We start from the raw sequence: 24,423 nt of genomic DNA on the forward strand, positions 1-24,423 counted from the left end.
AGCTCCTTTATTTCACAGGAAATGGTTTTTAAATGACAGTATTAGAACAAATGACTTGTAATTTTAGCCTTAACATTTGATTTCATAACATAGTTTTGTACTCACTGTGACCTTTCAGATAAATGCAGTGTCCCTCTATCTCCTTTACCTTGTGGAAATGATTTCCTCAGGACTCCAGATTATCTACAACACTGACGAGGTATGGTTTCCCCAAATTCTTTGTTACTCATTTTCATCTCTGAGGATATCTTTTTTCCTCTTAATATAGATTTTTAGTTTCATAAAAATGGATTATTATTTGACTCATGTAATCAGATAAAGGATTTTAGATAAAATTTTTATATTTTCAATGCAATGCACTTTTAAAATGCACACAGTATAGAACTGGAGGTAAAACATTACTCCTATGAAGGCTTTATTTCAGGTGATCTGAAATAAAAAAACATGTACCTTTCAGAAAATTTCAGTAACAATGAAAGGGAATAGCACTTGCAGATTTTCTCAGAGTTGTTATGTCCTTTTGTCATACCATTGCTTTTTTTTTTTTTTTTTGCCTTTTAAGAGCAAAAAGAAGCATTATATTGTACTGTTTTATTTGTAGACCTCAGTAGGGTTGTTCATGTTTTCAAAAGACAAATGCCATATTCTTATTCTTAATAGGGAAATTGTAAAGAATTTATTTCCCAGAGTTGAGAGGCACCTCTTTCACAGGCACTAATGCTTGAGCCAACACACAGGCACACATGCTGACGCACTTTGAAATGTATCACAGTGGGAGCAAAACAGCTTTTATTCTTGAGATGGTTCATACAATGGGTACTCCATCAAAGAGTAGGTATGCTATACAATTACATCATATACTAAACACCAAAATCATCTGTGGATTATGCTGAGGGTACTATGAAATAGGCAGTCCTGCCTTTCAGTAGTTTGTAGATGTATATCTTTATACTTTACAAGTTTATAGTTTTATACAGTAAATGAAGTCTATTTAGAGGTGAAGATAAACTGTGAAGAAGAGATAATAAGAAATTAGTAATACCAAATTATGGTTTCTCCTGTTTGATTCACCAAATAATTTCATCCAGTAGTTCTTAGGTTTTATAATATTGTGAACAGTTGGGCTTTAATAATATTGTGAAATAGTAGACGTTTTGAGTAGAGGAGTGGCTGGGAAGCTTCTGTTTCAGATCAATCTCAGGTAGCATTCTGAAATATAGAACAAATAAAGGAGGAGAGGAAGGCTTCTAGAACCAGCTCATTTAGTTTCTCCTTTCTTTCTACCCATGGAAGTTCCAAAGTATAGGAAGATATATCCTAGGTCTCAGTGGAAAATAGTATGATAACCAGCTTTCAGTACACTGCCACTAACATTATTGGTTATGATTTCATACTAAGATCATTTGAGGCAAATGGTAAAATTGCCTTAATTAACAGTGGCTTTGTTTTGATTGGTATTTTATTTTTTATTTTTATAATTTACTTTCATCTTTATCAACATGTACCATAATTTGTTTTAAATCTAGGTTTGACAAGGTAAGCATTTGGTGCCTGGGTTCAAGTCCCAGCTTCACTCTTGATTGTGTCTTCTTGCTAATGCACATTCTAAGAAGAATCAGGTGATGGGCTCAAGTAATTGAGTTCCTGCCACCCATGTGAAAGACCTAAACTGAACTCCTGGCATCAGCTTGGCTCAACATAAGCTGTTGCAGGCATTTAGAAAATGAACCAGAGGATGGGAGTTCTGTTTGTCTCTCTGCCTTTCAAATCATTTAGTTAATTGCTTTTTTAAAGATTTATTTATTTATTTGAAAGGCAGAGTTACAGAGAGAGAGAGAGAGAGAGAGAGGTCTTCCGTCCGCTGGTTCACTACCTAGATGGCTGCAACGACTGAGCTTCTACCAGGTCTTCCATGCAGGTGTGGGGGCTGAAGGTCTGGGGCAATCTTCTACTGCTTTCCCAGGCCATAGCAGAGAGCTGGATCATCAGTGGAGCAGCTGGGACTTGGACTGGTGCCCACATGGGATGCTGACACTGCAGGCGGTGGCTTTACCTGCTACGCCACAGTGCTGGACCCTCAATTAGTTAATTTTAAAATCTTGGTAAGCTACTATTTTTTATGAATATGATATTGTTTTAACTTTTCCATTCTGTTTTATTTGGCTACTGTATACATAAGCAATTTTTGATACTTTTGCCTTAATGTTTTTCTTTTTTTTTGTTTTATATCTTATTTATATATTTTTTGTGGCCTTGTAGTTTTTGTGTGATACATATACAATTTGTGTGTAGCTAATATCAGTATATATACAAACACTGTGAGTGGGCTTGCATTGACCCTTTGAATGAAGCTCCTTTTACATATGTGTTTCCAAGAATTTAATCCTTTGAAAGATGTCACTTGGAACCATTTTCTTTTTTAATTTTACATTAGACTCCAGATAGCAAAATTCACAGCCCTATGTCTTCTTGCTGCTAAATATATTCACACCTTAGGACAAGCCTAGGGTCTAGGGAAGGAAAGCAGGACGGCTACCACTCACTCTCTTCTCTGTTTACTATCAAATTTTAGATTTGCCATACCTTTGTTTTCCTTAGGGATGAAAAAGGTAGAGTTTGGAGATATAATTGTACATATGTACATATACATTCGTATATATAGATTTATTTATGTGGTATTATTAATGCATTGTGTATCTTTTGCTTTTTTAATGAGCCATTTTCCCTCTTTTTGCAACTCATGTTTTTGTTGATGCATTTCCTTTTGCAAATGTTGTATTCACAGTGTAGTTTTTTCAGGAGAGGGCCGTTTTTTTTAAGGATCATTTGTACCCTTAGGAAGGAATTATTAACATACTGTATACCAATGTTTGTGGTGATGGAGAATATATTTACTAAGGGCAGGAGCAGCAATGTATGCTAATTTTCTAACGTCTTTCCTTGTCCACACAGTTCTATCGTATTTCCTGAGTATTTAGTCTTTATTGATGTCTATAAAAGTCTTGCTCTGCACACTTACAGATTCTGACCTTTTATTAAAAATAAAAAACTATGAAGAAGAGAAAGTTCTGTTATTCTGCCTTGGCATAGTTATTTGTTTTCTTTTATTTACCTGGAGCTAAACTCATTTATATGTTAAATTTATGTCTGAATATGAAGTTCACCTAAGTCTGTTAATAGAGATAACGGATTTACATGTATTGGAGGGGAGCAAAGTAATATACTGCTACGTAGCATTCCTTGTCTCATTCCATGATATTTTACATTAGTAGATTTCCTACATTTAGATTAAAAAAAAAAGACTAGAATCATGTAGAAATGGGTCCAGGAAAACTTTGCTTAAAATCAAAGAACCCACATACAAATTTGTATATCAATGTAATTTTATTTTGTATTTAAGGTAGTATTTCCTTGTTTGCTATTGAAGAGCTTTATTACATGAAGGGATTTATATTTACTTTATAAAGAAGGAATTTTCTAGACTTTTATTTTACTTTACTCTTAATTATAAATTTTAAGAATATGTTCAAAGTGATGGTTTGTAAGATTAAATTTCTATCTTCCTTTATTTTGGATTTGCTTTTATTTTTAAGTTATTAACATGTTAGTTGTTTGTTTCTATGTTAAATTCTATGCTAAATCTTATATAGAACTGTAGAAACTGTCTAAATGTACTCTCATGTATCTTTTCTAGGATCATTCTATTAACATGACTCCAATTTTGATACCTAATTTTTTCAAAATATATTTATTTGAAAGGCAGAGTTACAGAGAGGCAGAGGTGGAGAAAGAGTGAGGGAGAGAGGGGAGGTCTTACATCCTTTGGTTCACTCCCCAGAATGGTTGGAGTAGGACCAATTCAAAGCCAGGAGCCAGGAGCTTCTTCTGGATCTCCATGTGGTCGCAGAGGCCAGGGACTTGGACCATCTTCAACTGCTTTCCCAGGCCATAGCAGAGAGCTGGATCAGAAGTGGAGCAGCCAAAACTTGAACTGGCACCCATATGGGATGCGAGCACGGCAGCAGCTTTACACAGCTTTACACACACATGGCAATAGCCATTCCACAGTACCGGTCCCCTGATACGCATTTTTAAAATCTGCTGGTTCACCTCCCGAAACATCCAACATCTGGGAGTGGGCCAGAGCTGAAGCTGAGAGCCACCAAATCAATCCAGGTTTCTCATGAGATACTCTTAGAGTCTTGCATTGACAGGACACTGGAACCAAGAGCGAGAGCTGGGAATTGAACCCAGGTACTCCAATGTAGGACTTGCACATCTTAACTGCTAGGCTAAGTGCCTGCTTCTAAGTATGGGTAGGATTTAATGAATGATGAGGGGTCAGAGTCAGTATCTTGTCATTTTAGAAAGAAAAAAGTTATTTTTCTTTTTTTTCTTTTCTTTTTTTTTGACAGGCAGAGTGGACAGTGAGAGAGACAGACAGAGAGAAAGGTCTTCCTTTTCCGTTGGTTTGCTCCCCAGTGGCCGCTGAGGCCGGTGTGCTGAGGCCAGCGCACCGCGCTGATCCGAAACCAAGAGCCAGGTGCTCCTCCTGGTCTCTCATACGGTTGTAGGGCCCAAGGACGTGGACCATCCTCCACTGCTCTCCCGGGCCACAGCAGAGAGCTGCACAGGAAGAGGAGCAACAGGGACAGTATCCGGTGCTTCGACCCGGACTAGAACCCGGTGTGCCGGTGCCGCAGGTGTAGGATTAGCCTATTGAGCTGCGGCATCGGCCAGAAAGAAAAAAAGTTATTTTTCTTACGAACTTGAAATTTAAGTGAAAACAAACATTTAATTAGAAATAATACTTGATATGGCCTATAGAGCCAGTTTATATTATCAGCAGTTTGTCAATGGTCCTCCATAAATGTCGAGTGTTGCTTACATAAATGGAAGTTTGTTTATTCAGGAATGCCAGATAGTCACTTAATTCAGCTCTTCAGAGCAAGTTTACGTTGCAAATATTATAAAAAAATATTGCCCAGGGGCTGGCGCTGTGGCACAGCGGATTAACACCCAGGCCTGAAGTGCCAGCATCCCATATGGGCGCCAGTTCGACACCCAGCTGCTCTATTTCTGATCCAACTCTCTGCTATGGCCTGGAAAAGCAGTAGAAGATGGCCCAAGTTTTTGGGCTCCCGCACCCATGTGTGATACTCAGATGAAGCTCCTGGTTTCTGGCTTTGGAATGCTATAGTTCCGGCCATTGCGGCCAATTGCAGTGAACTTTCGGATGGAAGACTGTCTGTCTGTCTGTCTCTCTCTCTCTCTTTTTCTGCCTCTCTTCTTTCTGTGTAACTCTGACTTTCAAATAATTAAATAAATCTTTAAAAAAAATTATGCCCAGGGGCCAACGCCATGGCTCACTTGGTTAATCTTTTGCCTGTGGTGCCAGCATCCCATATGTGTGCTGGGTTCTAGTCCCAATTGCTCCTCTTCCAGTCCAGCTCTCTGGTGGAGGATGGCCCAAGTGCTTGGGCCCCTGCACCCACATGGGAGACCAGGAGGAAGTACCTGGCTCCTGGCTTCTGATAGGCGCAGCGCCGGCCGTGGCAGCCATTTGGGGAGTGAACCAATGGAGGGAAGAACTTTGTCTCTGTCTCTCTCTTTCACTGCCTATAGCTAACTATCAAATTAAAAAAAAAAAAATACCCAAATTGCAGCTTGAAAGCTTGGGAAGTCCTGTTTACTGACTGCACAGCACATGCCATTGACTTCTTATTTTTTAAGGATATTTTCTATCATCTGTCCTGGAAGCTCTTTTCAAGTGAACCATTTTCTAGGTTGGATGACATACAGAATTGTCATCTTTCTTATTATGTGTTTGATTCCATAAGGTTTGTGGTATTAAAAGATTTTTTTGGTGCAAAATTTTTTGAAATCTATGCAGAGTTTTTCCATAATATTCATTTTGAAGACCCTTTGTATTACTTAGTTAATACTGTGTAAGAGTTTGGTCTCAGAACTTTGTAACTTTGAAGAATTCAGATTTATTATATTAAACAGTCTGTGCACCAGTAATTCGGGAGCAGCTAAACCGGGTGATACTGGGCTGGGATCTCATGAAATTGCACTGAAGATGTCATCTGTGGCTACAGTGATCTAATGGCTTTATTGAGGTTGGGAAACTGTTTAGAGGACTCATTCATGTGGCTGTTGTCAGGAGGCCTCAATTTCTCCTGGGTTGTTAGCAGGGGACTCTTCATAGAGCTGCTTGAATGTCTTCATGATAGCACAGGTGGCTTCCTCCAGAGCCAGTGATACCACAGAGCAAAATGGAAATACGGTGTTTTTTATGACCTGGCCTCAGCAGTAACACTGCTGTCACTTGATAATATTCCATTTATTGTACAAGTCAGCCCAATTGAGTGTAGGAGAAGACTACACAAGGGATTAGATACTAGGAGCTGAGTGTGTTTGGCAGTTAATCTGCTATATTGAATAATAGTTGCTGAACTTCTTAATAGAGATCTTTTTTTAAATGTGATTTTTTTTTCTTATAAGCTGATACTTTTATTTTAAAGATAGTATTTTATTTACCAAGTCTTGATTTGTGTGCATGGTTTTCCTTGAAATACTAGCAGATTTTTTTTCTGAGTTCTATTTATGGTATGGCCATTGTGCTTTAGAGACTTTTGGTTTGTTGTCCTTATCAGGCCGAACTTGAGGGATTTTGATTTCTTAAAAGTTGGAACAAATCTCTTCCTTGAGTAACTTTAGAGGGATTATAAGGTATTTTTAGCTCTTGCTTGTCAGCAATTTACACATAAAAATTAGTACATTGCTCGAAACTATAGATGTTTTTCTCTAAAAATAAACATCATTGTCCTTGTTTTCAAAATTATATCTAGTGGGACCGGGGCTGTGCACCTCCAGTGCCTGCATCCATATGGGTACTGGTTCAAGTCCTGGCTGCTCCACTTCTGATCCAGCTCTTTGCTATAGCCTGGGAAAGTAGTAGAACATGACCGGAGTGCTTGGGGCCCAGCACCTGTGTGGGAGACCTGGAGGAAGCTCTTGGCTCCTAGCTTCAGATCTGCCCCGCTCTGGCTGTTGCAGCCATTTGGGTTGTGAACCACCAGCTGGAAGACCTCTCTTTCTCTCTCTGCCTCTGACTTTCTGTAACTCTTAAATAAATCTTTAAAAAATTATATGTAGCAGTACTACTAATAATGGCTAAACACTTGTATAGCACTTATTATTTGCTATTACTACTCAAAATGCTTTACATATATCTAAACTTATTTATTCTTTGTAACAACCCTATCAGGTTGATATAGTTCAGGCAGTGTAATAGGAAAGAATGTGTGTGTAATGGGTGTATGAGTATTTGTGGGCATAAACATAGAAGTTGAATTCTGTTCTGATTGCTCCTATTGTCTTGATAAAATAGAATGTAAGAATGTCACCTGAGTGTGAAAAAGAAGCATGGAAGAAGGCTAAGGAAGGGGTGAAACAGTTGCATGGGCTTGTGAATTTCATTGAGAAGGAATTCCATGAACCATTCTGGCTACGAATTTTTGTCATATGAGTTTATGTGATGGAAATTTCACATAATTCTTAAAATTTGTGGGAAAAACCATGTGGCCAAAAATAAAATTTTAACATTGTTAATGTTCAATTAATCTGAGATTTAACTTAGAATGAGTCAGCATGTGATTTATTTGAGCCAGGTCCACACACTTAATTCCTCTAGCATGAATTGTGAGAACATGTGAGACTTGCCCAAGGTTGTTTTATGAGACTGGTCACATACCTACCTACCTGTGTCAAATTTCAGACTTCCAGAAGGAAAGCAGCTATTTACCATAACACCCACTTATGCAAAAATACTGTTTGCATAAGCAGTGTAGACATGGGAAACCACAACTATGGCTTAATAAATTATTCTTTACTCCAGTCTATGAAAGAATGTTTTCTCATATTTTATTCTTAATTATAGAAATTTGAAGCTTATGTACATAAATGATAAAAATTATTTTAGATGTTATAATCTTTGGAACTTTTTATAGTAGATTAATCGGCGGGCAGCTGACAGTTGAGGAACAACTTAATACGTTATCCCTCTTAGTATTTTTTTTGTTTGTTCTACTTAATACTTTTTGGTTGAATACTTCTGGCTCCTTGTTTCAGCCTGACCCACCCCTAGGCATTGCGGCCATCTGGGGAATAAACCAGTGGATAGAAGATCCTTTTCTCTGTCTCTCCCTATCTCTCTGTCACTCTAACTTTCAAATAAACCTCATTTTTAAAAAAAGCTTTATTTATTTATTTGAAAGTCAGAGTTACACAGGGAGAGAAGGAGAGGCAGAGAGAGAGAGAGAGAGCAGGAGAGAGAGAGAGAGAGCAGGAGAGAGAGAGAGATCGGTCTTCTGTCTGCTGGTTCACTCCCCAAGTGGCCACAACGCTTGGAGCTGCGCCAATCTGAAACCAAGAGCCAGGAGCTTCTTCTGAGTCTCCCATGTGGATGCAGGAGCCCAAGGCCATCCTCTACTGCTTTCTCAGGGTATAGCAGAGAGGTGGAATGGAAGTAGAGCAGCTGGGACTTGAACCGGCGCCCACATGGGATGCTGACGCCCACATGGGATGCTGACACTGCAGGCGGCAGCTTTACCTACTATGCCACAGCGCTGGCTCCAAAACCAAATTATTTTTAAAAATTCATTTTACTTGTTGAAAGGCAAAGTGACACATATAGAAAGAGAGAGTGACAGAGAGAAAGATCTTCCATCCATTGGTTCACTCCCCAAATGACTACAGTGGACAGGGATGTGCCAAGCCAAAGCAAGAAGCCAGTAACTCCATCTGGGCCCAAGGTTTTTGAGCCCTCTTTTGCTGCTTTCCCAGGCACAATATTGGGGCGCTTGATTGGAAGCAGAGCCGCCAGGACTTGAACTGTTGCTCTACCACAGCAAACAGCCAAAACATGAATTCATCAAGTAAACTTTTTCTTAATTTGTTTCACTATTAATCATATATACATATTTTAAGTAAGTCAATTATTAAACCACAGTGTATAATTGCTCTGAAGATTGAAATAAATGTAGATTTCTTGATATTTATTTAATTAAAGTCCTCATTTTATTAATCTCAATTCCTGTTTAACACTGGCCTATAATTAGTTTTTGTTAGTTTTGGTGAGCTATATTTTTCCAAAAAATTTCTTTTAACTTTAGATTTAGTGTTTCCTCAGATATATTGGCACAAAGTTCTTTATGTCTTTTTATTGTTTTCCATTTGTTAGTTCTGTAATGACTTTCCCTTTTCAGTAACTGAATTTGAAATTTGTGGCATCTCACTTTTATATACTCTTAACCACCTTTTAGTTTTTTAGACCACTGAAGAATTCATTTTCACTTTTTATTGGGTTTTTCTACTGCATGTTTGTTTCTTGCTTCATTCATTTCTGTTCAGACTTTTATATTTAATTTACCACCTTTCAAGTTGATTTTAAAATGTAAACTTACACTATTGAATCTTTTTAGTTTTTCTCCTAATGTATAAATAAATTTAAGGGCTTTATATTTTTCCTCTTTAACTGTATTCTGAGTTCATTGATGTATTTTTATCATCCAGTTAAAAACATTTTCTGATTACCCTGGTGATTTTTTTCTTGGCCTTTTTTTTCCCATTGAGTTAGAAATTTATTTCTTCATTTCCGAACATTTGGACATTTTATGTTTTTTATATTTACTTCTACTTAAAGTATATACTGGTAAGAGAGCATAATTCTGTATTGTTTCAATCCTTCAAAATTTGTTGTATTTTGCTCATAAGCCAGCATATGCTTATTGTTGATAAATGTTCCTTATTCTAACTACAATCCAAATATATTACTATCAGTGAAGTTTGCCATGCTATTCATGTCTTTTTTGTTATTGACTTTTCTTTAATGTTACTTCAATCTACAGCTATGTAATTTTTTTGATTTTTGCTGTGTAGTCCTATAGTGTTTTGATTTATGTATGTAGGTATATGAGGAGTCCTCCAGAAGTTCATGTGAAATGCTTATTACCAAAAAACTAATCATGGATTTCAAAGTAAATTAATCTTTTAGTTCAGTTTCCATGAACTTTTAGAAGCCCCCTTAAATTAGATACTTGTGATTTGGGATTGTTATACATATTGTGAAAATGTCCCATTTCAACCCCTCTAAGTTAGAACATTGAATTTTAGTTTTAGAATTTGTATTTGGGCTATTTTTTGTTTACTCAGATTGTCTTAGGTTTCTTTTACGAAATTTTCAATTTTTTTCATTTATTTTTCTAAAGTTAGTTATTTTCAGTTCTGTACTTTATAGCTCCAATATATGGATTACATAGAGGGTTGTAATTATGATGTATTTTTTCTTACCACTTTGTCATTTGGACTTAATATCCTTCCTTGCCTGTTGTGCCTGGTAATTTCGTTTTAACAGTTCAGTGGTTTTACATTGTTCTCAGAGTCATAAAGCCATCACCACAATCACTTCTAAGAATATCATTAGAGGGAGGAACCTGCATGGTAGTATATGGGGTAAAGTCACCACGTGCAACGCTGACTTCCCATGTAGGTGCCAGTTTGAGCCCCAGCTGCTCCATACCTGATCTAGCTCTCTGCTAATGTGCCTGGGACAGTAGCAGAAGATAGCCCAAGTGCTTGGGCCCCTGCACCCAAGTGGGAGACCCAGAAGAAGTTCCTGGCTCCTGGCTTTGGTCTGTTCCAGCCCTGGCTATTGTGGCCATTTGGTAGCTGCAGTGTTAAATATTTGTCACTGATTGTTTTTAATATATGCCATGAGAATAGATCATTTGCATTTGGGTGACATTTGACTGTGTTATTTAAAGAAAATATCTTAATGCCAGTTTCTAAGGAGCTATCAAATCAAATAGTAGCAATTTACTGAAATGGTGATTTGGAGGAATTCTGTACCTGTTCTTTCCCTCTGGCAGTTGCTTGTCTGGTGGTTTTCATGACTATTCTGATGGTATGTGTGGCTGTTGATAATTAAGACTACCACAGAGCTTGGGTGAAGAAGAGGGATTAGGGTAATTTATTGTACCCCAAAGCTTACTTCACTCAGTATCTTAGTCATTTTTCTTGATTAAATGCTTCTTGGAATGTTTTTTTTTTTTTTTAAGATTTATTTTATGTTACTTGAAAGTCAGAGTTACACAGAGAGAGAAGGAGAGGCAGAGAGAGAGAGAGGTCTTCCATCCACTGGTTACTCCACAGTTGGCTACAATGGCTGTAGCTGTGCTGAACAGAAGCCAGGAGCCAGGAGCCTCTTCCAGGTCTCCCACGCGGATGAAGGGGCGCAAGGACTTGGGCCATCTTCCACTGCTTTCCCAGGCTATTGCATAGAAGTGGATTGGAAGTGGAGCAGCTGGGACTTGAACCAGCACGCGTATGGGATGCTGGCACTGCAGGCGGCAGCTTTACCCGCTAAGCCTCAGCGCCAGCTCCCTTATTGGAATGTTACAACCTCTTGTTTAATTTCCAGAGGTCTGCAAAAGTTGATTTTGTTGATTTTTATCAGTGTTCTCATTGTTTTTATGAGTCATTGAATTTTTGGAGATCTTTGCTCCACTATTCCATATATTAAATTCCCTTTAGTAATTATGTTTAGTGTAACCTTATATTTTTCCTCATCACAACACTTTCATCCTGCAGTTTAGTCATTGTTTAAGATCAGTTAACTCAGGAGTCCTAATGTATTTCTAAATTTTCTTAAAAATAGCTTTAAAATGGTATAAGCATGATGCCGCATTTAAATATATGTGCAACACATCTAATGATGCCCCTGATTCTGTACTATGTGTTTGAAATATGCAGCCAAGTAATTATTATCCATTCTCCAATATTTAGTGAACACCTGTTGTGTGCCAGGCCTTCTTTTGGACATATAGACTTCCTGATATTAGTGCTGTTAAAGATGATCTCCTAAATGTTCACTTCCATTTTGACCAATATTTTTAAGAAGTTTTTAGATTTTGACTAATACCTTGAAATTGCTGTCACTTCATCGATTTCAATAATCAGTGAATTTATACTTATGTCCAAATTATGATCTTTGATTTTTTTACTAAAATTAAGCTCAATTATTTATAAAATGCTTTTGTATTTCTTGTTAGATATAGGCTATTAATGAATAAATTTAGGCTTGTCATGGTTATTGAAGCTCGTCATATGAATGATTGAAATTGATCTTTCAATCTGGGTTTTCTAAAATTATGCTTCATTATGTACTCTTAGATTAATTCATCCTGTATCTATCTGTTTGGCGCGACTACAGTAGCTTAAAAAGAAAGAGGCTTATTTTCTCATATAGTGAGTTACCTGGACATAGCTAATAGCTTGGCTTTTTAGTTTTTCTTTTCTTTATTATCTCAAAATGTCTGTTCTAAAACATGTAACTAGAATGGAGAAAGCTGGTAAAAGGCATTTGTTGGCTCCTTTTCATCAGAAATAGCTCTTTTTATCAGCAGTATCAAAGGATCCCCAACAGACTTCTGCATTTTCCTTATTGGTCATAGCTATTGTAAGGCTGCTTCTACCTGTGCGTGGTTGCTGAGAAAACAGGGATTTATTTTCCAGCATTGATAGTTGTGCTGTGCAATAGAAGCACAGTGTAAGCCACATACTTAATTTATATTTCCTGGAAGCCACATTAAAAAGATGGATGAAAATATTTATATAATGTGTTTTATTTAATATAGTATATGTAGAATCATAGTTTATTTAATATAGTATATGTAGAATCATAGTTCAACATATAATAAACATGAGAACATTATTGAGATATATTATTTTGTGCTAAGTCTTAAAACTCTAGTAAGTAGTTTATACTGAAAACCCATTTCAGTTCTGATTGACTATGTGGCAAGTGCTCAGTAGACATGTAGGTAATGGATAGTTCTGTATCTGCTATACCTGATTTGTTATTTTAAAATTATGGGGAAAATGTTAACCCGTTGGAAGACAGTTGTCCTCTAGAAGATAAATCCCGTCTCCAGATTTGTTAACTATTTCCAGCATTCTGTATCCCCATCTCAATTTCACCCTACTCTCTATCTCTTGAAATTTCCACATTCTTGAAAACTTTCTTCCAATCCCAAGTTGCAATTTATCCTTGTTGGTTATCCTTGTGATTTTAAAGAGGTCCATGGTTATGATGTGTTGTTATTGAAATAATTAAATGCAAATTATCACTCATGAGTGGTCAGAGTTTTGGTAATACTGCAACTTGTTTGGGTTATAATCTTTTACAAAAAGGACTTATTTATTTATTTATTTGAAATACATAGTTACAGAGAGAGAAGGAGAGAGAGAAATCAATCTTTCATCCACTGGTTCACTCCCTAAACATCCACAGTGGCCAGGGATGGGCCATGCCAAAGCCAGGAGCCAGGAGTTCCGTCTGGGTCTCATATGTGGGTGCAGTGACCAAGCCATCTTCTGCTGCTTTCTCATTAATAGGGAGCTGAATCAGAAGTGGAGCAACAGGGATTCAAAACTTGTACTCATACGGGATGGTGGTGCTACAGGCAGCAGCTTAGCCTGCTGTGCCACAGTGCCAGCCCCTGGGTTGTTGTAACTTAAGGATGATTTATGGACATCACAGAGAATGCAAATATTTTCATTTTTGGCCTTGGAGAGTTTATATAACACTTTATGGTTTTTTAAAATTTTTTGCTTGTTTGGAAGAGAAGAGAGACAGAGGGAGATCTATCTTCCATCTGCTGATTCACTTCCTGGATGGCCTCCATGGCCATGGCTGGCCCAGGCCTGGGCCATGGCAAAAGCCAGGAGCCATGAGACTCTTCTGGGTCTTCCTCATAAGTGGCAGGGTCCCAATGCTTGGGCCATACTCCACTACTTTTCCAAGGTCATTAGCAGGGAGTTGCATCAGAACTGGAGTAGCTGTGACTCCAGGCATTGCCCATACGGGACGCCAGTGTTGCAAATGGTAACTTTACCCACTATGCCACAACACTGACCCCTTATATAATACTTCAAAGAATGAAAATAGGTGTAATAATAAGACATACCTGGAAAGATATGGTTGGGACAGATCATCTCTTGAGCTGTTTTTCATTTACTTCTTTAAATTTTTAAAACTTAGTGTATTTTATGTAAACAAAATGTTTCCTACTCAAAAAATTTGCTTCTGGTTACATATACATCCTTTTTGTTTTTTAACTTGTTACTACACTTGTGTCTGAGGTCAAAATAATGCAGTAACCTGGGGAAGTATTAAAAATTGAGCCTATAGTACTGGCTATAGATTTCTTTAATGGGTAATGTCAATATCAGATATATTCCAAAATGTTACTTGTTATTGAAATACAGCATAGAGATAAAAATATTGATAATTGTGTGAGTCATAGTAAGCAGAATGGTCACATATCTTATTGCGGAATTAAATGCAATTATCTAAAATACATAAAATAGTAATTTTTATATGTTATAGTGAAATTATGGTATTAGTACATAATATTGCCCTCATGTAAATCAGAGTCCTTTATTTCTATTTAATAATCAAATGCTGATATTTTAGTTCAGAAAATGCTGAGCTATGAGTATTTGTTTAAAAGTTTTTAATGTCAGAGTATAACAGTTACTTCAGGATTTCATACAAGGAATCTTGTTTGCTTGAAAACTATTTGTGACAAATATTTCTATTTGGAGAATAAAATTACTTCTTTCGAAGGAGAGTTTGTTTACATTGGTCAAGCTAAAATATATTATCATGTTTAAAGCAAGTTTTGCGTGATAATACTTGAATTATAGCCTAAAATTTAACTTTCAGAATTTTTCTGGTTTATTCTACAAGGAATGCCGGAACCTTTGCAAGTAACTAGAATTTTGAACAGTTCCCTTCCCATGTAGTTAAATGTTGTTTATGCTATACATCTTCTTGCATTTTTAAACTATTAATTAAATAGAAGAGGGGCCAGGGCCATGGCACAGTAGGCTACTCCTTCACCTGTGACGCCAGCATCCCATATGGGTGCCGGTTTTAGTCCAGCTGTTCCACTTCCAAGCCAGCTCTCTGCTATGGCCTGGGAAAGCAGTAGAAGATGGCCCAAGTCCTTGGGCCCCTGCACCCACCTGAGAGACTGGGAAGAAGCTCCTGGCTACTGGCTTTGGATTGGCACAGCTTCAGCCATTGCAGCCATTTGGGGAGTGAACCAGCAGAAGGAACACCTTTCTCTCTGTCTCTTCCTCTCACTGTCTGTAACTCTACCTCTCAAATAAAATAAATAAAATCTTAAAAAAAAAATTAAGTAGAAGAGAGCCATTAATATTCCAGTGTGACATAAACTCCTCTCCTGTGACCTAAGTTATCTATGTTTAATTATTCCTTAGTCATTTCTTTGCAGCATCTATGGATTTTGGATTAGTTACTTTTAGCTGTAGAGTCTCAGTTTTGGAAATTAAGTCATTGATGATAAGATTCGATGCTAAACTTAGACTTCAGATACTTGATCTGTTAAAAGCATGCTCTGATGATATCATTTTCCAGTTCTGAAATTCTGTTATTATGATTCAGTGTCCCATGTTTCTAGACTGAGAGGTCCTAAAGGGAAGACTTTAGCATTTTTCTTTGTACTGTGCCATGAAAACTCCACTGAGCTTACTTAAAACCATTAAAAAGACCTTTTATGGGTATTTTAAATGTTATATTACTTCATGTCCAGTGTTACTGAAAAAATGGCTATATTTTTTAGTTGGTTGCAGTGTCCTGGATCTGGCAAAGTTTGTGATTTTTGAGTAGGATTTTTATTAGGATGATATAAATTACCCATTTCCCCCTGAAATTTTGAAATTCTTGGGTCACAGTTCTTTCTTATTGATACACTTAATGCATTTGTCACCTGCACCTGTATCACAGAGTTAAAAGAATAATTCCTCCCCAAGGATAAATTATTTTGATATTTTAGAAGACAGGGTATGGTTCAGCTGAGAAAAGACTTATTCATTGATATTAGTATTCCTGGCATTTATGACCACAAATTATTTCTGTTTTAGGAGATGTTAGCATGTTCTTCATTAATGCCAAAGCATTAAAATGATAATTGGCTTTTCTATCAGCATTGACAGAATGTATATATTTATGCCAATTTCATTACATAAGAAATTGGGAAAAAACAGTATTTAAAGAGTTGATGACTGACAGTCTGCACTGAAGTAAACACAAGTCTTTTCTGAGCTGATAAAAATGACCCCCTCCTTCTCATGCAAACAACCCCTGGGAGTAAGAGACAGGAGTCTAGTTATCTAAATGACCTTGTGGAACTAATTTGCCATGTCAACCTGTGCTGTAGACTTGTGGATATATAATGAAATGAAAAATCTGTAGCTACTTGTTGTTGTCTTAGTTGAAGTATTCAACTCTTTGGTGTTTATAGCTCTTGAGTGAGAGAAAAGTCCCCTTGCGGGGGCATATGCAGAATTGTGCCAAATGTTAGATTAACAGCAAACTGTAGCTGTAGAAAACAGTTTGTATTTGGCAAGAAGGGTGGGTTAGCAAGGATTCTTGGACTTCCTGTGATTGGCTAATCTGCATACTTTCTCTCTGCTCCAGTGCCTAAGGTCCTTTCTCACTTTGTAAGGTGTCTGACCCTGAGGCAATTAGGGTGGACAGATAAGACCCAGAGTATGAGAGCTGATAAGAGAAATTATTGTGGTATACATCTGTTGTTCATAAAGAGAAACTGACTAGCATGTAACCAGGGCTTCAAAAGTTGGGTTAGGCTAGCATTAAAAAACAAACAAAAGCAAACCATCAGCCTATCATTCCACTTGGATGATGACTACATCCCACTTGGAAGCCTAACTCTAGCCGGACTCCAGCTTCTTACTAATGCAAACCAAGGAAAGCAACAATGATGGCTCAAGTAAATAGGCTTCTGCCGCCTTCAGGGGACACTTTGATTAAGTTCCTGGCCCACAGCTTTGGCCTTTCCCAATCCAGCTGTTGAGGGCATTTGGGGAATGAACCAGTGGTTAGGAATTCTGTCTCTCTGTAAACAAATAAATAAATAAAATTAAAATTAAAAAGACTACTTTATATTTGGACCAACCACAAAATAAAGGAAGTCTGTGTATCAGAAATCCAAGTGAATTGATGTATAAACAATGGCAGTTAATGAATAAAGGGACCTGTTCACTGGAATTCTCCGCCTGTGGCGCCAGCACCCCAGGTTCTAGTCCCGGTTGGGGCGCTGGATTCTGTCCCGGTTGCTCCTCTTCCAGTCCAGCTCTCTGCTGTGGCCCGGTAAGGCAGTGGAAGATGGCCCAAGTCCTTGGGCCCTGCACCCGCATGGGAGACCAGGAGAAGCACCTGGCTCCTGGCTTCGGATCAGCGCGATGCGCCGGCAGCAGTGCACCAGCGGCAGCAGCGCACCAGCGGCAGTGCCATTGGGGGGTGAACCAACGGCAAAGGAAGACCTTTTTCTCTCTCTCACTGTCCACTCTGCTTGTCAAATAAATAAATAAATAAAAACTATATGAACCTAATCTGAAAATATATTTTAAAGGTGTATTTATTTATTTAAGATTTATTTATTTATTTGAAATCAGAGCTACACAGAGAGAGGTGAGGAAGAGAGAGAGGTCATCCATCCATTAGTTCACTCTCCAGATGGCCACAACGGCCGGAGCTGCACCAATCTGAAGCCAGGAGCCAGGAGCTTCTTCTGGGTTTCCCAGAAGGGTGCAGGGGCCCAAGGACTTGGGCCATCTCCCACTGCTTTCCCGGGCCATAGCAGAGAGCTGGATTGGAAGTACAGTAGCTGGGTCTCGAATCAGCGCCCATATGGAATGCCGGCACTTCAGGCAGGACGTTAACCCACTGCGCCATAGCACCGGCCCTGTGTTTATTAAATTGATTGATTTGAAAGGCAGAGTTAAAAAGAGAAACAGATATTTATCTAGTGGTTCATTCCTCAGATGACTGCAACAGCCAGGGATTGGCCAGGCTGAAGCCAGGAGCCAGAAGCTTCATCTGGCTCTTCCACATGGTTAGCAGGGGCCCAGACAATTGGGCCATCCTCCGCTGCTTACCCAGGCCGTTAGCAGAGAGTTCAGAAGTGAAGCAGCTGGGACAGGAAGCAATGCGCACAAGGGATATGGTGTTGTAGATGGTGACTTTACCTGCTATGCCACAGTGCCAGTACCCCCCCAATTATAATATATATATTTAGTTTAATAGAATAGTCTTGAAGAAAAAACAGCCTTTCCTACTGTGCTCTCACATCTCAGAACATTTCCATGAGCATATGTGTACGATTTTCCCCACACACCAAGCAGTGCCCAGCATATACCAGCTAGGTGGTGTGTAACTCAATTCTGACACTTACCTGAAGAGTGATACAGATTTCACAGTTAAGGGCTCTGTCCCACAAGACTGTCTTCTACTTTAGATGCCAATTTTGTCTCAGGTTCTGATCTCTACTACTACCTTTTTTTTTTTTTAAAGATTCATTTATTTATTTATTTAACTGAAAGGCAGAATGACATATCTTCTACCCATTAGTTTACTTTCCAAATGCCCACAACATCCAAGGCTAGGCAGCCCGAAAGCAAGCCAGGAACTCCATCCACGTCTCCCACGGAGGTGGCAGAATCCCAACCCTGTGTGCCCACAGAGTCTGCCCCTTGACCTTTACTTATGATGGGATTGGCTGTAAATCAGAGTTCCCACTCTTCCCTCCTTGAAATAGATTAATTTCTATTAATGTCTTATAGAATGGCTTATGGAATCCAGGGAAATCTAGGATGGCTCATAGAATCCAGGAAATACTTAGCTTACTGGCTTGTTGTATTATAAAAGATATTTCAAAGGATCTAGATGGACAGCCATATGAAGGGAAGCCTAAGGTGACATGTAGGGATGGAGCATGACTTCCCCCCTGCTAGCACCTTAAACCAGGTGTTCAACAACTCAGTTGCTGTCTAGACCCAATCCTTTTGGGTTTTTATGGCAGCTCTATCACATGAAGTGATTGATAAGATCAATGACTATTGGTAATCAACCCATCTTGCAGCCCTCTGCCTTCCCCGGAAGTTGAAAATTGGGGCTGTAAGTTCCATTTGAATCATGTAATTGGTTCCCCTGGCAACCAGTTTACATCTTAAGGTCCTATGGGAGCCCAAGAGTCAAGCCATTAGAACAAAAATGACCCTATCACTGAGAAATGCCAAGGGATTGGGAGCTCTCTTAGCTGCTCCTATAAAAATGTAGGAAATTACAAAGATCTTGGAAGTTCTATGTCAGGAACCAGGGTCAAGGACCAAATACTAAAAGAGATTCTGGAAGCACTTCTATCTACAACGATTTTAGGAACCCTAATTCAGGACCTGAGAAGAAAGACCAAATATTTCTTACAAAACACAACACCACAAGTAGGTAAGAGATTTTTAATGCATTTCGCTTAGGAACTGATAAGCTAAGGAGACAAAAATAATAGGAGGTATAAGACAGATGGTTGGGGGCCAACACTGTAGCACAGTGGGTTAAAGCCCTGGCCTACAGCACCAGCATCCCATATGGGAGCCAGTTTTAGTCTCGGCTGCTCCACTTCTGATCCAGCTCTCTTCTGTGGCCTAGGAAAGCAGTAGAAGATGGCCCAAGTCTTTGAGGGCTCCTGTACCCACATGGGAGACCTGGAAGAAGCTCCTGACTGCTGGCTTCGGATCAGCTCAGCTCTGGCCATTGCGGTCACTTGAGGAGTGAACCAACAGAAGGAAGACCTTTCTCTCTCTGGCTCCAACTCTCTCTGTAACTGTAAAATCTGTAAAATTTCAAATGAATAAAATAAATCTTTAAAAAAAATGGGGTAATTTGAATAGCACAGATAGTCTCAATAAATTTCCACAAAGACTAAATGATTATCAAAAAATCAGTGGCTTTATTCTCTGATCATGCTAAGCTTGGAACTCAGTAGCTAAAAGATGCCCACGAAAGTGCCTTGTTTCTAGAAACCAAAAAATTAAACTTTAAACTATTTTATGATTTTGAAAATGAAATTAAAATTGAAACTAAGAAACTGTGGGTTGACAGTAAGTAAAATACATATAAAGTTTGGACAAGTGCATCAGTGAAGATGTTGCTTAAGATACCCGCATCCCATATTAGAGTACCTGGGTTTGAATCCAAGGGACATGCTGGGAGGCTGCAAGTGGCTGACTCAGATTGAGTTCTTGATGCCTTACTTCCTCTTGGCCCAGCCCTGACTGTTGCAAGCATTTGAAGAGTTAACCAGTACAAGGAAGATCTCTTTCCATTTGCCTTTCAAACAATAAATAAATAAGTAAATAAATAAGTAAATAAATTTAAGTAAAATATAATGGTACAGATTCTCAACATAGCCAGTAGCTTAAAAAAATTAATGATATAAACCAACGTCTTAAAAATTTTTCCAGTAGACCAGGAATAGTTTAACAAATAACCGTATTAGCATTAAAAATAATATAACTACAAAAAAGTGGAGATTTTTAAAGAGAGAGAAAATTTACCATCTGAAATTATATGGCAATACATTTAAAAAGTATCCAAATGGAGTGTGTTCTAGAAAAATCATAAGTTACTATTACAAGCTAAATCATATCCCACCTCACCCAAAATTTGTATTAAGAAGCCCTAACTCCTTGTATGAGTAGCTGAGAATGTGACTGTATTTTGAGTTGTAAATATAATCTTTTAAATGTAGGGCCTTTAAAGAGGTAAATAAGGGCCCTTTGGTAACCCTAGTCTATTCTGACTGGTGTCCTTTTAAGAGGAAGAGATTTGGACATACAAAGAGACGAGAAGTCAGGAGCAGCACTTGGGCAGAGTGGGACAACCATGAGAAAACAGTCACAACAGCAAGATTTCTGCAAGCCTTAGAAGAAACTAAACCTGCTAATACCTTGATATTGGGCTTCTGACAGACATTCAGAACTTGAGGAAATAAATTCTGTTATTTATGGCATCCCATCTGTTTATATATGACATCCCTATCAAACTAATGCAGTTGCTAAAACTGACTTAGGAAGAAATAGAAAAATGGGGACCCAGCACTGTGGCATAGTGAGTAAAGCTACCACCTGCAGTGCCAGCATCCCATATAGGTGCTAGTTCAAGTCCTGGCTGCTCCATTTCCAATGCAGCTCTCTGCTATGGCCTGGGAAAGCAGCAGAGGATGCCCCAGGTAAAATGACACAGACCTAGAACAGTGTTTCTCAACTTTTTTGTTGTTGTTGTTGCCCCCAAGTAGGGGGAAACTATGTAATTAAAATTCTCCTTGAGATGAGAAATTATATGTTAAGGAATAAGATTTTATCTAGTAGATTTGAGCCTTAGGGTTTCTGTAGAATATTGTTTAAGATTTTTTACTCTACCTTTCCAAGAACCAGTTGTATTCCTTTAGGAATGCATGATTTGTAGAAAGTAAATCAGTGGTTTAAAATGTATAGTAATAAATTTAAAGGCTATCCAGATGGAACATGTTCTAAGGAAAACAAGTTACTGTTATTGACTGAATTGTATCCCTTCCCACCAAAAAAATTCATATTGTCAAACTACGAGTCCTTTTTATAAGTACATGAGTTTGACTATATTTGGAGATGTAAATTCAATTCTTTAAAGATAATTGCCTCTGTCTCCCCTTCATCTTCTGCAAGAGAAACAACTCCAGCTACTTTTATAGACAAGCTTTAACAAAGTTTTAAAGAACAGATTATTCATATCATAAAACAGGGAAGACTTCCTAATAGATTTCTGAGGTTGATATAATTTTATGAAATCTTATAAGGTTAGTATGAAAAATCAAATTTTGGGCCAATCTCACTCAATGTCTTTCTGTGTGAGAATAGATATTGATGGTCAACTAGCGTTGTGTACCAGAACTAGTGTTCAGTCCTAGAAATACAAGGATGATTTCAAATGGGAAGACAAATTAATTTATCAAATTAAGAGAGAAAAGCTATATGATAATCTCAGTACATGCAGAGAAGTATATGGTGAAATTCACCTATTTATGAAAACATTCTTAAAAAGTTATCAAATGGGATTTCCTCAACCTAATAAAATATATCTACCAAAATTCTGTATCAATTTCACTATCTAATAGTGAACTGTTAGTAGCTTTTAAGTTCAGGGACAAGAAAAGAATATTGATTAAATGAACTTTTATTTAATATTATACAGATGACCTAGCTGAGAAATAATGTGCATGGTCATTACAGCAGAAATGAAAAAAATTCCAGCTCCAGTGATGTTACTATTTACATAGTAAATCCAAATAGATCCTTTTTTAAACTATTAAAAGTCATTTAAAAATAGTTCACCTACAGTGCTCAGATACATGATCAGCAAGGGAGATCAATGACTTGCCTATAGATGAGTGATAACTGGTTGGAAAACGTGTATGACTTAAAGTACACCTTATTATTAGGTACTTAGAAATGAACCTAATAGCAAATGGACAGCATTATACAAGTTTATTGGTTATAAAAGGAGGATTTTCATAAATACAATATAAATCATGTAGGTAGACAAGAAGGCTTAATATTATGAAACTGTCAATTCTCCTTATATTATTATCTAATCTCAATAAAATTTCCATTGAAATCCTAACAGTTTTCAGAAAATTGAACAAACCAGTTCTAAAATTCATATAGAAGAGTAAACTATAAAATGTGCAAAGGGCCCCGTGAAGAAGAGAAAATATAAAGGGGCTGAGGGGAGACTCACTTTACTAGATGTGATGCCCTACCATACTTGTATATCCAGCAATATATGAAATTAGACCATGTGATACTGGGACAGTGACAAATAGCCCAAAGAACAGAATTGAGGGTCCAGAAGCAGCTTAGTATACACACCCACAAACACACATAAGCAGCTGGAGTTATAACAGTGAAGGCTAAGGCTGGCGCCGTGGCTCACTAGGCTAATCCTCAGCCTTTGCGGCACCGGCACACCAGGTTCTGGTCCCGGTTGGGGCGCCAGATTCTGTCCTGGTTGCCCCTCTTCCAGGCCAGCTCTCTGCTGTGGCCAGGGAAGTGCAGTGGAGGATGGCCCAAGTACTTGGGCCCTGCACCCCATGGGAGACCAGGATAAGTACCTGGCTCCTGCCATCGGATCAGCGCGGTGCGCTGGTCGCAGCGCACCAGCCGTGGCGGCCATTGGAGGGTGAACCAACGGTAAAAGGAAGACCTTTCTCTCTGTCTCTCTCTCACTGTCCACTCTGCCTGTCAAAAAAATAAAATAAGATAAAAAAAAAAAACAGTGAAGGCTTTGTATAGCAGCAGAGTTGACTTATCAATAAATGGTACTCCATTGTTCTTATAAGAAGCTAACAATTGATACCAACATTTACATAAAAACTAATTTCAAGTGTGAATTGTGAAATGTAAAATATTAAAGTTTTAAAACTATGGGGTATGAACTTTTTTGATGGTTAAAACTTTGAGAACCTTATGAAGCTTTTATTTTGTATGTGTTTATGTCTCTTAATTACTGTTTTAGAAATTAAAAATACATTAATATTATTAATGTGAAAATAATTCATGCCATGCCAATGCAAAATATGCCAAGCAATGAGAACTGTGTACTGTTGGGTTGAGTATGTGTTCTTTTTTTTTTTTTTTTTTTTTTTTTTGACAGTCCGAGTTAGACAGTGAGAGAGAGAGAGACAGAGAGAAAGGTCTTCCTTTTTCTGTTGGTTCACCTCCCAGATGGCCGCTGCGGCTGGCGCACCATGCTGATCTGAAGACAGGAGTCAGGTATTTCCTCCTGGTCTCCTGTGAGGGTGCAGGGTCCAAGGACTTGGGCCATCCTCCACTGCCTTCCCGGGCCACAGCAGAGAGCTGGACTGGAAGAGGAGAACCAGGACAGAATCCAGCGCCCCAACTGGGACTAGAACCCCGGGGGTACCAGTGCCGCAGGCAGAGGATTAGCCTAGTGAGCCGTGGCGCCAGCCGAGTATGTGTTCTTATAACAAATTGGGGAATAATTCAGAAACATAAAGTTGAAGGTACACTTACTCTATGATCCAGTCGCAATTCAGCTTTCAAATAAAACTCGGTTAGCGCTTTCCTAATAGCATACCATTAGTCTTTAATCCAAAAAATGTTCCCAGGGCCTGGGCTAGTTCTCCCTCCAGGTCCAGTGAGCTTTCTGCCAGGAACCTTGTCTGGTCACATCATTATGCCGTACAGGTACTCTTTCTGTGTGTGCTATGATGTCACAATGTCTGGGAAGCTTCCTAGAGACATACTACATGTCTGTTGCAACAGGGGTACATTAAAAAAAAATTACTGTAGGAATCTAGTTAATATAGAAGTAAAGAGGGAAATAAGAAACCATCCTTTAGCTAGGTAGGCATTTGGCTTAGCTATTAAGAGATTGGTTAAGACTCCCACTTCCCAAATTAGAGTGCCTGTGTT

General features: G+C 38.3%; 1 protein-coding gene and 1 long non-coding RNA gene across 24 annotated transcripts in view; one reads left to right on the forward strand and one right to left on the reverse strand.

The window, feature by feature from the left end:
• The window catches only part of PHKB (phosphorylase kinase regulatory subunit beta), a 226,177-nt gene that overhangs the window by 52,825 nt on the left and 148,929 nt on the right, over positions 1-24,423 (forward strand). For all 23 annotated transcript variants that reach the window (XM_070061799.1, XM_070061798.1, XM_008248369.4 and 20 more), the window contains 1 exon segment: positions 119-199. In XM_070061799.1, the coding sequence (XP_069917900.1) occupies positions 119-199 (81 nt within the window).
• Positions 450-24,180, reverse strand: LOC127487637 (uncharacterized). The gene is made up of 3 exons (XR_007914660.2): positions 24,022-24,180; positions 20,134-20,281; positions 450-1,209 (listed from the first exon to the last, which is right to left on the reverse strand). It is a non-coding gene; the product is annotated as an uncharacterized lncRNA (long non-coding RNA).

The sequence above is a fragment of the Oryctolagus cuniculus genome, chromosome 18 (assembly GCF_964237555.1).
Source record: "Oryctolagus cuniculus chromosome 18, mOryCun1.1, whole genome shotgun sequence".
Taxonomy (NCBI): domain Eukaryota; kingdom Metazoa; phylum Chordata; class Mammalia; order Lagomorpha; family Leporidae; genus Oryctolagus; species Oryctolagus cuniculus.